General features: G+C 40.7%; 1 protein-coding gene across 1 annotated transcript in view; it reads left to right on the top strand.

The window, feature by feature from the left end:
- LOC111873143 (transcription initiation factor TFIID subunit 5) overlaps positions 1-12,846 on the top strand; it is an 84,918-nt gene that overhangs the window by 29,213 nt on the left and 42,859 nt on the right. The window contains exon 3 of the mRNA XM_023867591.2: positions 5,577-5,779. Within this exon, the coding sequence (XP_023723359.2) occupies positions 5,577-5,779 (203 nt within the window). The remainder of the gene's footprint in view (positions 1-5,576; positions 5,780-12,846) is intronic.

Here is a 12,846-nt window from a genome sequence, read left to right as displayed (position 1 = left end):
CCTCTGATCTACTATTCTATCCCCCTGGGAGTCTTCGATGCCAACATTTTGAATCCCATGATTCTCTTTCCATCCTAGTTCTTTTGTCTTCATGTACATCAAATCATAATGTCCCGTTCTTTGAAATCCTATAATCTCATTACATATCTTCTCAAGATATTCCTTTTTGGCCATATCCATGGCTCTTTTCAATTCATTCCTCAGTCTTCTGTATTTCCTCCTGCCTTCTTCATTGTTGACATTCTTCCATTTCCTTCACTCCTCCATTTTACTCATCATCTCCTGTGTAACCCATGGTTTTCTTGCTATCTTCTCAACTTTGCCAACCAAATCACTGATAGTATCTGACATGCATTCTTTTATATTGTTCCTCTGCACTTCAGCATTTCCGCTTTCACTTTCAGTTGCACTGAGTTTCTCTTCTAGGGTCTCCTGCACGCTTTGTCTTTGAGCATATAACTTCTCCAAATCCCATCTAGGTCTGCGCTTTTGGAATCTTATAATTTTCTTCAAGCTGGTTCGAAACTTGGCAATCAGTAAGTTGTGGTCAGAGTCAATATCTGCCCCAGGCAGCGTCTTCACATCCTTCGCACTGTTTCTGAATCGATTTCCCAAGGATATAGTCCAGCTGATGCCGCCTCCAATCCCCAGGTGCCTTCCGTGTGTAAAGTCATCTCTTCGGCTTCTTGAACCAAGTGTTGGTAACAATCAGTCCATTTCTTTCACAAAAGTCAATAAGCATTTGACCCCTGTGATTCCGTCTTCCTAGTCCATGTGATCCAACAATATTCTGATATGATTCCTCTCCAACAATGCTATTCCAGTCTCCTAATATGATGTTGTTTGTGTCACCTCTTCCATCTTCCTGAAGAATTTCTTCAAATGTGTCATACTCTTTTTCCACTTCATCATCTTCATACTCTGATGTTGGCATGTACACTTGCATAATCAGTATATCTACCAGTTCCACCTTTAACTTCAGAGCAGTAATTCTGTCATTGCAAACAATCTTCTTAACAACACTCCTCACTACACTTTTATGCACCACTATTGCCACTGTAAGATGTGCACCACAAATTGAGCGGCAGAAAAATGTTTCACGGTACAACAACATACCAGCCACAGCAAGCATATACAAGCAGTACAAAGTCGAACAAAAAGAAATTTATGCAAATGTTACTGCAGCAGTGTTCATCTGAAGGCGGAAATATGTCATCAGATTTTTTCACAGATATGTGGATGTTCTGATGTCTGCAAATATTCCGTTTTGGGCTCAGAAAAATGAAAAACTGAAATTTTTTCTGGAAGTGAATTGAGGTCGTTCTATCCCTGATGAATCCACCCTTAGGAAAACTACCTTTCCAAGTGCTATAACAATATCCTTGAAATGATTAGGAATAAAATGCATGAGAAGAAGATTTTAGTTTCTATTGATGAGACCTGCAATACGGAGGCTCGCTACATGGCAAACATTGGAACCTTGGAAATTGATGGACCAGGTGAAGTGTTTCTGCTTACGAGTGAGATGCTAGAATCTGTTAATCATTCCACAATTTGTAAAATCTTTGACAGGGTGATGTTTCTACTGTGGCCAGAGGGTATATAACACAACATCTTGCTTTTTGTGACCGATACGGCCCCATATATTTTAAAAGCTTGCAACGTCAATAAAGTCGTTTTAATGTTATATTTTAGCATCCTGTTGCACTGACTCATGTCCATGATTTATGCTAACCGTCTTACAGTGCACACACTTTTTTTTTTCACCTTACTCTTCTCTTTTGCACTACATGTTTCAACACTAATGTGCCATTTTCAGGTGCGTTTTCTCTATGCACGTCTAACTACTGCATTGCATGCCCTGATTATTAATAGTAGTCATAATAGAAGCGTATACCAATACATGAATTGTAAACATAAACTACTACATTGCAATGCCAACGTAAATTTTAATAAGTCAGGACATGCATTGCAGTAGTTAGACATGCACAGAGAAAACGCACCTGCAGATGGCACATTAGTGCTGAAATATATAGTGCAAAAGAGAAGAGTAAGGTGAAAAAAAAGTGTGTGCACTGTAAGACGGTTAGCATAAATCAATGACAGAAGTCGTTTTACATGAAATTGGTGCACATTACTTGGCTAGCACATGCACTGCATAAAGTGACGGAGGAAGTGAGATCAAGATTTCCTCAAGTGTATGGTCTCGTATCATGGAAGAAGAAGATTATCGTCAGGGCTCCAGCTCGTGAAATGCAGTCTATGGCTCATTGTGTTCCACTGCCCCTGGAACCCGTCATCACAAAGTGGAGAACGTGGATTGATGCTACAATTTACTATTGTGATCATTTTCAGGTAGTGAAAAACATTGTAGATTCAATGAAGACAGAGGATGCGAGGGCAATTGAAGCTGCTCAGGAAAAGTTCTCGCGCAGCGAAATGGAAGGACAACTGGCCTTCATAAAGGCAAATTTCAGTTCCTTGACGGAAGGAATCAGATGCTTACAGGAGAAAGGAGCAACGCTAGAAGATTCGCTCGTCCTGATGAAAAAGAATGGCCAATGATTTGGAGAAAGTGTCAGGGGACATTGATAAAATGGTGTCAAGAAAATTAAACATGTTCTAGATAAAACTCAGATTATGAAACATTATGTAGCATGTAGTTACTATAGGATTCTGACGATGGTGTATAACACACTGATATATTGGGTTTTTGGACTTTATCCATCGTCCTGGTGATCGTCCTCCAGTGATTGAGGCTAGCTCTTTCTAACAGACCCAACAGAATAGGTGTTTTCCTTCACTTGAGGACGGAAACAGATCCAGTTTCCAAAACGTCGTGTTTTTATTAGTTATCTTAAAAACCAGGACGATGGATAAAGTCCAAAAACCCAATATATCAGTGTATTATGTAGCATTTCTCGAATTCTGACTGGAGAGTCCTTCGGCACTTTCAGTATTGAAGAGGACTTTACCGCTAGTGATTTGGTACACTTCAAGTACGCTCCCATTGTGGCTGCAGATGTGGAAAGGAGTTTCTCCATCNTTTTGCACTTCTAAATAACACTTAGTTTTATGATAATGAAATTATTATTATTATTGTTATTATTATCATTTATTAGCTTGTTTGTTTACTTTTCTTCATAAATTGCCTGTAACTTATTTTTGACTTATAATGTGTTTGACTAATGTTTGTATAATTTACACATAATTACTTTCATCTACACTGTGCTAAGTCTGTAATTGGCCTTGCGGCTGTTGACTTGGCACATAAATAATAAAGAATTGAATTGAATTGAATTATTGCCCTGCAATGCCATCTGTTGGCGAGTTGTGGCATTAAGATTCTTGAAGATTCAGCTGTGGCTGTCTATAATTTCAAAGCGCAAGCATCGCTGCATCATGTGTTCTGACCTTGAATGTAACAGCACTGTTCTGATGCTCGTCGGAAAATGGCGGTTGAACAGAGAGCCAACATCAGATTTTGTTTGAAGTTAGGAAAAATAGCCGGAAAAGCGTACAAAATGATGAAAGGTGTGTACGGTAGTGATTGTTTGAGTCACATCGAACGTTTTTCGATGATATGCTGTATTTCGTGATGGCAGGGAGGACATTGAAGACGCTCCATGTGAATCAAAGCCGAGAACAGGTCGCACTGAAGAAACTGTGAAGAAAATGACCAAAGTCCTTGCATCAGACATGTGTTTCTGCAAGTCTCATCGAGGAGCTTTTGGGAATACCAAAAAGTTCTCTGCATCAAATTTTGACAGAGGATTTTGTCAAACGGAAGATCTGTGCGCGGTTTGTACTGCACGCGCTGTCAGGCGATGAAAAACATGCCAGAATGGAACACTGCAAAGACATGTTACGGTCGGCCCAGAGTGATACAAAATTTACAAATTCGGTTGTTACTGGTGTTTCCACTATGAGCCTCTCACAAAGCGGCAGAGTGCAGCATGGTTGAGTCCAAAGAAGCCAAAACCAAAGAAAGTGCGCATGCAAAAGAGTCAAGTAGACACTGCTAACCATTTTCTTCGATTCGAAAGGAATCATTCACAAGGAATTTCTGCCAGAAGGTCAAACAGTGAATTCTGATTATTATCTTGGAGTCCTCAATCATTTGTGGGTGAGAATTCTTCGAGTTCGACCTGAATACCGAGAGCAAGGTTCATGGTCGCTCTTCCACGACAATGCCCCACCCCACACGTCAAAGATCGTGCCCGATTTTTTGGCCAGAAAAGGGATTAGCCCTTGATCATCCTCCATATTTGCCAGATTTGGCTCCAGAAGATTTTTGTTTGTTCTCAAAAGTTAAGTTGGCGATGCAAGGAGACCGTCACGACACCGTCCAAGACATCCAAAGGGAATGTACCACAGTTTTAAATGCGATTCTACAAAAGGAGTACAATGACTGTTTTGAATAAAAAGAGTGAAATTTTGAAAATAATTCACGTCTTATGTTTTTAATGAACACAGTCCTAACAGAACCTGAACTCACTGTGTATGTACATTTGATGTGTTCCAGTGCAGTAGAAAAAAATCCTTATTAAAACATTTAGCTTCATACTCAATCATATATTGCTTAATTTTGAACATAAATACGAGGACAACATAAAAGAGTAACATGGAGTTCACAATGTTAATAAAGATTAAAAATACATTTTAAAACAGTTAGTAGATTTTCCATTACATGATACGTTTTTAGGTAGTTTTTTAACTTTTAAATAATATTTCTGTATTTTTGGTCATTTTTATGTATTTTCAGGTCATTTTAAAAATATCTTTAGGTCGTCAAAATGCAGGCCCTGCTCATAATTGTTTCACCTCATCAAGAAGATTGACACATCAGTAACTGTCTTGCTGCAGTGATAGCCATGTGATGTTACATCTTCTGTGTATCAAGAAAGAACCACTACCATATCTATGTGCTTGAATTGTAAAGTCTTCCTCAGTACAAACCTGCATTTTCTTACCATATAGATGTAAACATCTAAGTAGAGTTCTGTCAAATTGGGAAGGAACACATTTCCAAAGATGCATATGCCAGATATATGGATTTATATATAAAATACTGGGATTTATTTCAGGAATCTATAAAAATTATTGGAAACGGTGGTTTTTATGATAGTACAAAAGTATCAATATCAGGTTTGGCAATTCATTCTCTTTAGGATATTTTTTATTACAGTGTTTTAGCAGTTATAGTTCCAAAGGTATGTGCTTTTCTTCAAAACAGACCCTTCCCGTATTTCACCCCTGAGTTAAAATCAAGCCCTCAGCCCTGGCATTTAAATCTCTAGTCCCAGACAGTAAAGGTTATGGTAATGTGAACTGTAATAGTTCAGCTGGTAAAATGACTGCCTTTGGTCCAAATGGCTTGGGTTTAAATTTATGGTAGGGACAGGGATGTTTCTACTGTCCAATCTCAGTCTGAGTTCCATGCAACCTCTTATGTGGTGGGTACTGAGAGCACCTTCATGTGATAAAGTGAATGAAACATGAAGGTGACTATTCAACTTCATATAAGACCAAGATCTAAAATATCTGTCTTGAGTCCATGGTGTGTAATGTTGCAGCATGAGCTGGGCATGATCCTTTACCCAGTGTTTGTGCACATGTATCTGGAACTGGTTTATAATGGCCATGAAGGGCAGGCCATTCAGCTCATGGAGCGGTTTGGCCGTGACCAGGAAGAGTACTACCAGGCTGATCTCAAGCGACTGTCACATGTCACCAAGAAGGACCACATGAAGGGCAATGAACTCACTGATACATTCAAGTAAGTAACTTCATACTGACACCATCACTGTTTCCAAAGTGCATTTTCAACGTTGCCATCTGACAGATTGGTGAACTTATTAATCAGCCAATGGCAGCAGTGCAACACTTACGTAAGTAGGAACAAAATCAAACTCAGCAGTAATTTAATGGAAGAGTAGGAAAGGGGTTCCTAGGACTAGATGCCAGTGGTTGTTAGGTCACAAAGTTTTAGTTTGTTCTAACCTGATTGACAAATTCTACCTGTTTGAGGTTGAAGATCCTATTGAAAAATTGAAAACGTATACATCATCAGGTATTTCTGGCTGAACTGACTCAGACAGGAGGTGAAATATTACATTCTGAGATCTGTAACTCATTAAGTGTATTTGGAATAGGGAAGAATTGCCACATCATTGGAAGGAGTCTATTGTTGTACCTGTTTGCAAGCATGATGATAAAACTGACTGTAGTAATTATCAAGGTGTATCATTGTTAATAACTTCATACAAAGTTTTATTCTCTTGTGGTAAACTAAATATGTAGATGAAATTATAAGGAATCATAGATCTGGATTTTGATATAATACTTCAACTACTGATCAGATAATTTGTTTTTATTAGATACTAAAGTGGATGTGTGAGTACAGTGACACATGCATAAACTGTTTATTGACTTATCTGTAGCAGGAACTCTGACCACTAGACAACAGAGGCGGTTTAGGTTCTAGCCTATGCTGATAGTAATTTATTGGGGATAACATGAACAGAATAAAGAAAGCATTCTAACAGACACTAGTAAAGAGGTTGTCTAGAAGTAAGCATGGACAAAACCGAAGTATATAATAAATGTCTTATCACTAGAATGTAGGACAGTATCATAACATAAAAGTACATAATATATATTTTGAAAATGTGGCAAATTTCAAATATTTTGGAATCACACTAACAAATTGAAATTGCATTCCTGATGAAATTAAGATCAGATTAAATTTGAGGAGTAGTTGCTGCGATTCAATTCAGAATCTTTTATGTTCTCACTATCAAAAAACGTCAAATACAAAACTAATTTTCCAGGTGATTTTGTGTAAGTGTGAAACATGTTCTCTCATATTAGGGGAGGAACAGAGACTGAGGGTAAAATCTGAAAGCTCATGATGGTTGTATATTAATTAATACAGTGATAAATTTTCTGAATGTCATCCATTGTCTGATCTATTTTTATTTGAAATGACATTTTGAATACTGGACTCTGTTGTCTCAGTCTTCATGTAAAAAGCCTACACTGTTGGGCCCATTGGATAAAGCTAGTCCATATCTTCAGTCATTAGAAGTAACACAGAATGTGATATTGTCATGTGTAGATGACTAGACATGGGATATGGATTGGCAATTAGATTCATTAAGCACTTATGACTTGTAACTGTAAATAGTTATACTGGTGTTGCTAATTTACACACTTAACCCTTCCGCACCGACATCCGTGTGCTGCNGCATAAAAACTTATGAACTCTGTGATTCCAAATCTGGGTATTTATGGTCATTTATTGTTTACACTGGCAGCGAAACCCAACTAAATTCTTCACTGATCAGAGAAAATACCAATAAAACAACATCTGTTGTTCTACATTTGGTCGAACCGCTCCTCCATAGAGGTCATACTCTATGGATGGATAATTATTACAATTCCCCCCAGTTAGCAAAATTATTAAAAAATCATGGCACTGACTGTGTTGGGACCCTTAGGTTGAACAGAAAGGGTGTCCCAACAACTGTAAAAAACACAAAGTTGAGAAAGGGCGAGATCATAGCTCAGCACGCAGGTCCTATAACTGTTCTCAAGTGGCAAGACAAAAAACCAGTTTCCGTGATCTCTACATTTCACAATGCCGACACACAGACAGATATAAAGAGAAACAAAGAAATAAAAAAACCAAAAATTATAATTGATTATAATGAAATGATGGGTGGCGTTGATTTGAAAGATCAGCTTTTACAGTACTACAACGTGGAAAGAAAAAGACTTCATAAGTGGTACATGAAACTCTTCAGACGCCTTTTGAATGCGACAGTGGTAAATGCCATGATAATTTATAACAAGAATCAGGAAAGACTGACAGACCACTTAGCATTCAGAGTAAATCTGGTAGAAGGGTTGCTGTTGAAGTTTACGGACCAGGAGCAGGCAGCACGTAGAGTACAAGGTCGACGTCATTCATCAGATAACACCATCCCCCGGCTTCGTAAAAGACATTTTATTAATAAAATTCCCCCAATCAGGAAAAAAGGCTAGACCACAAAGGCGATGTGTAGTGTGTACAAAAAACAATAGAAGAAAAGAAACCGTGTACGGGTGCAGTGATTGTGATGTTGGGCTATGTATTGACCAGTGTTTTCAGGATTACCACACCAAACTCAACTTTTAGCAGTTCGAGTGAGTAAAAAAATATTATTTATCATAATTATATTAAACAATATATATATAGGTTTGTTCTTCGTTTCATTATGAATATTTCTGTGAAAATTTTATCTCAATATACCTATCTTTGCGAGAGTTACTAAATTTTTTATGGATAAGTGCATTTTTCTGTTTAATAATTAAATACCCCGTCGGTTTGGCGGTAGGAAAATATTTAAATACTATCCGTCGCGGAAGGGTTAACAAATCACTTCTGCACACACTAAGTCTCAGTCTCTTATAGTCTTCACAGGTTGTGCTAGGTAACAGGCTTCACTAGGCATCGCTAGGTCACAGCAGCTTCTGTGCTCATGCCCTTGCTGAGTAGTTGACTTGCAACTCAGTAACTCTCATGACATAGCCACGACTGTTTCAACTTAGTCAGAGTCAGAGTTATTTTATGACTGGTCCTTTACCACCAGTCATTTCATTTTGATGCTGAACCTCTTGTGGCACATGAACCCTAGTCCCCCCCACAACTGAACACTTACAGTCATTCAGGGAAAGGATGGAAATATCATGAGTATTACAGACAAAGTCCAATGACTCCATAGTAAGTCGAAGTTGTAGACTCAACACAACGTCAGTAAGTCACTTGAAATGTTCCCAGTTATGTGCTCACTTGCAGCAGTCAGTAAACATATATTGTGACATGTTGCACAACGGAGAACCCCTCCCTACGCAGCAGCAACGTGGCAACTCAGGCCACAGTGACGTGGCGGATGAGTCAGCGCTCCCCTCCCCCCTCTGCACGGTAACGTAACGCGCAACGCGCAGTGACATAAGACGGCGTGAGGTAACAGCATGGCCACGTAACAGGTCCACACAGCCCTTATATAAGAGAGCTGCGCTGCCTGCGAAGAGAGTTAGTTGTAATGCACAGTCGCCGAGTTAAGTAGTAGTCGAGCGAGTGTGTGATCAACAGTTCTCAAGGCAGCTACCTACGAGTTAGTTCCGAGTTAGCCAGCAACCAGTCAGTTGCATTCTGGCATTTGGAGTGTAGTATTTGTGATACTGCAGATAGCAGTAATTGTGAATCTGTAATTTGGGTGATTGTAAGTGCGAATGTGAAATAAAATTCGCTATATCAAATACGGCGTGAAGTTATTTGTCGCGTTATACGCCCACTTCGTGACAATATATACACGAGGGTTGTACTGAAAGTCATGAGCAACAATTTTTTGTATAGTAACATGCTTTATTATTGACAAACAAAATACACCACGTCAATCTACAGAACTTTCTTTATTTTTTCACATAATTGCCACTTCTTTGTACACATTTCTCCCAGCGTTCTGGGAGTTTGAAAATTCCCCTTCTGTAAAATTCCATTCCAGCCATCTGAAGACAGTGATGCACTCCTTTCTGAATTGCCTCCCTTGTCTCAAAATGTTGTCCACGCAGCTGATCCTTCACAATCCCGAAAAGATGGTAGTCGGAAGGTGCCAGATCAGGGCTATAGGAGGGGTGTGGTAGAACTTCCCACCCCATCTTTGCACTTCCTTCCAATGTGAGGCAAGCGGCGTGGGGGTGAGCATTGTCATGCAGGATGATGATGTTTCATCTCGGATGTTTATCACGCAATGCATGACAGAGCTTGTGCAGCGCCTGGACATAATGAGTAACGTTGATGGTTTGCCCAGGTTCCAGGAATTCGGCCAGAATAAACCCCTCTGCATCCCAGAAGACTGTGCCCATCACCTTTGCAGCTGATGGCATTGTCTTTGCCTTCTTTTTTGATGGAGAATGCAAATGGTGCCATTCCCTACTCTGCCATTTCGTTTCAGGCTCAAAATGGTGAAACCAGCTTTCGTCACCTGTCACAATAGAGAGCAAAAAATCATCGCCTTCATGTCAATATCTCTGCAGCAGTTCTGAGGTGATGGCTTTTCACTGACCTTTGTGGTCTTCGATCAGTAACTGCGGGACCCAACGAGCACATGCTTTCCTATAGCCCAAGCTTTCAATCATCTCCTGTACTGCACTGTGCCCTATTCTAAGTTTTCGGGCTATTGTGTCCACAGTCACACGCCTGTCATCTTGAATGATCTCATCCACTCGTTTCTTGTTGCATTCAGTTGAGGCTGTTCTAGGACAACCGCTCCGAGGCTCATCTTCGATGCTGGTGTTCCCATCTTGAAAATGTTTCACCCATCTTCGAACACTGCTCGCACCCATGCACACACTTCCATAAACACGCTGAAGTCTCTGGTGAATTTCTGCAGCATGGATTTCCTCTTTTACAAGAAATTCAATTACAGCACGCTGGCAAAACGACATCGTCGGCCATTTTGTTACGAGTGATACTGGTCACATGATGCAAGATATTGACATCACAAGACACTCAAGGTTAACACAACAGCTGGTTCCACCTACCACCATACTCTCCTTCGTCTACTGTTCCCAGGTTGCATGCAAAAAAATGTTGCTCATGACTTTCGGTACGATCTACGTAAATGCACACACACAGGTGCCCCAGGTGTTTGCTGCCATACTTCAGGAGCGTACAGAGGGTTCCCTGTAGAACAACTTTGAAATAGGAATCCATTTCCATAGATGTAAAATAGCAGCGCTAGGGTGGCATTTAATATCATTTTGTTTAAACTTGGCACCTCAATGTTGAAGAGCATGCACAGGCATATTACTGCCTCCAAACTCTTAAGACTCACCTGCTAGAGTAGATGTTGGAATTTGCACCCTCCATTTTCAATGCATGCATTACATCGACAATAGAAACTTTGGCACACCCTTTCAAATATTCCAGGTGTCTCACAGATCACGTCACATGCAACAAGTATTCTGGCCAACAGCTCGAATTCATTATCTACAGGCGTGTCGTAGATCAGGCTTTTCACATGGCCCCAAAAGATATAATCCAGATGTGTCAAGTCTGGGGATCAGGGTGGCCAAGGCACTGGGCCTTCTTTTCCTATCCAACGACCATGAAAAGCAGCATCCAGGTAGTCTCATGATACCATGCTGAAGTGTGCCGGCGCTCCATCATGCTTTATCCACATTTGCCTCCGTACAATCAGTGTAAGGTCATCTAGAAAAGTCGGAAGGATACATTCCAGGAACTCCTTGTAAAAGGTCCCATTGAGTCGTCGTGGTAGGAGGAAAGGCCCAATCAAGTGATCGCCGGTGATGCCCACCCAGACATTGACAGAAAATTGCACCTGATGATAACCAACTACAGTAACATTGGGGTTTTCGTCAGCCCAAACGTGGCTGTTTCGACAGCTGAACCAGCCATCCCTTGTAAACTACGCTTCATCTGTGAATAACACATGATTCAGGAAGTTGGGCTGATGTAAACACTGGTTCAGTATCCACTGACAAAATTGAACTCGTGGTACGAAGTCAGCTGGACCTACATCATGTACTCACGTTGGATGATATGGATAAAGTTGTTGGTCATGCAAGATCCTCCAAACACTTGATTTTGATGTCCCCACAATCTTGGCAATGGCACGAGTGCTGGTGGATGGCTGTTCCTCTATGCAATGCAGTACTGCGTCTTCTACATCAACGGTTTGAGCATATCTTGAGCATCCCGCATGATTTTGTGGATGCAGAGACCCAATTTCATCTAGTTGCTGGTGAATGCTCCAAGCATTTTGCGAGAGGGAAGTCTTCTGTTGGGAAATCTTTCCCTGTACAGTCTCTCTGCTTTTCGTGCATTTCCTTCAACCACACCATAGAGATAATGCATGTCTCTGAGCTCTGCAAAAGTGTAGTCTTCCACCATTGCAGAAGTGAGTGAATGTAAACAAAGAACAGTCTAACAGACACACGTTCCTTTCATTTACCAAAACAACACTAGTTAGCTTGGGGAAACCATCAGCTCCAGTGAGCACAGTTTGGAGGGGGTAATATGCCTGTGCATGCTGTTCGTCATTGAGGCACCAAGTTTAAACGAAATGATTTTAAATGCTGCCCTAGCACTGCTATTTTATGTTTGCGGACATGGGTTCCTATTTCAAAGTTATTCTATAGGGAACCCTCAGTACGCTTCTGAAGTATGGCACCAAACTCCTGGGACACTCTGTATATACGTAGCTGATTCCAAAAGTAAGGTCTCCAAAGCGCTGGGTAATTTTTCGTGCGGCTGTTGGCAACCCTGTTGCATTCATTGCTTCCCCCACTCCCCCCAATACCACCAAGCATGCGTGCACGTAGCTAGGACGCTCAGTCTTGGCACAGTTGCCGTTAGAAATGGAGCTCCCGATTACTAAAACCGCGAAGTGTGAGATTCGCTCAGTTATTCGGTTTTTGAACGCAAAAGGGACTAAACCAATTGAAATTCATCGTCAATTGGTGGAAGTGTTTGGCGAGTCGTGCATGGACATAAAGAACGTCCGCAAGTGGTGTAGGGAGTTTGAATCTGGTCGTACTGCAATACACGATGAAAAAAGAACTGGTAGACCGTCAATTTCTGACGAGACAGTCGCGAAGATTGAGCAAGTCATGCGTCAGGATAGGCGCATCACACTCGATGATCTCTGCATTTCGGTTCCCGAGGTTTCCCGAACCACCATTTATCGGGTTTTGACAGAGAAGTTGAATTATCGGAAGGTGTGCGCAAGATGGGTCCCGCGAATGCTCACGGAAGACCACAAACGGCAGAGAGTT

Source organism: Cryptotermes secundus, unplaced genomic scaffold, assembly GCF_002891405.2.
Source record: "Cryptotermes secundus unplaced genomic scaffold, Csec_1.0 scaffold259, whole genome shotgun sequence".
Classification (NCBI taxonomy): domain Eukaryota; kingdom Metazoa; phylum Arthropoda; class Insecta; order Blattodea; family Kalotermitidae; genus Cryptotermes; species Cryptotermes secundus.
The sequence above is the reverse complement of the archived record's forward strand: the minus strand, read 5'-3'. Positions and strand labels throughout refer to the sequence as shown.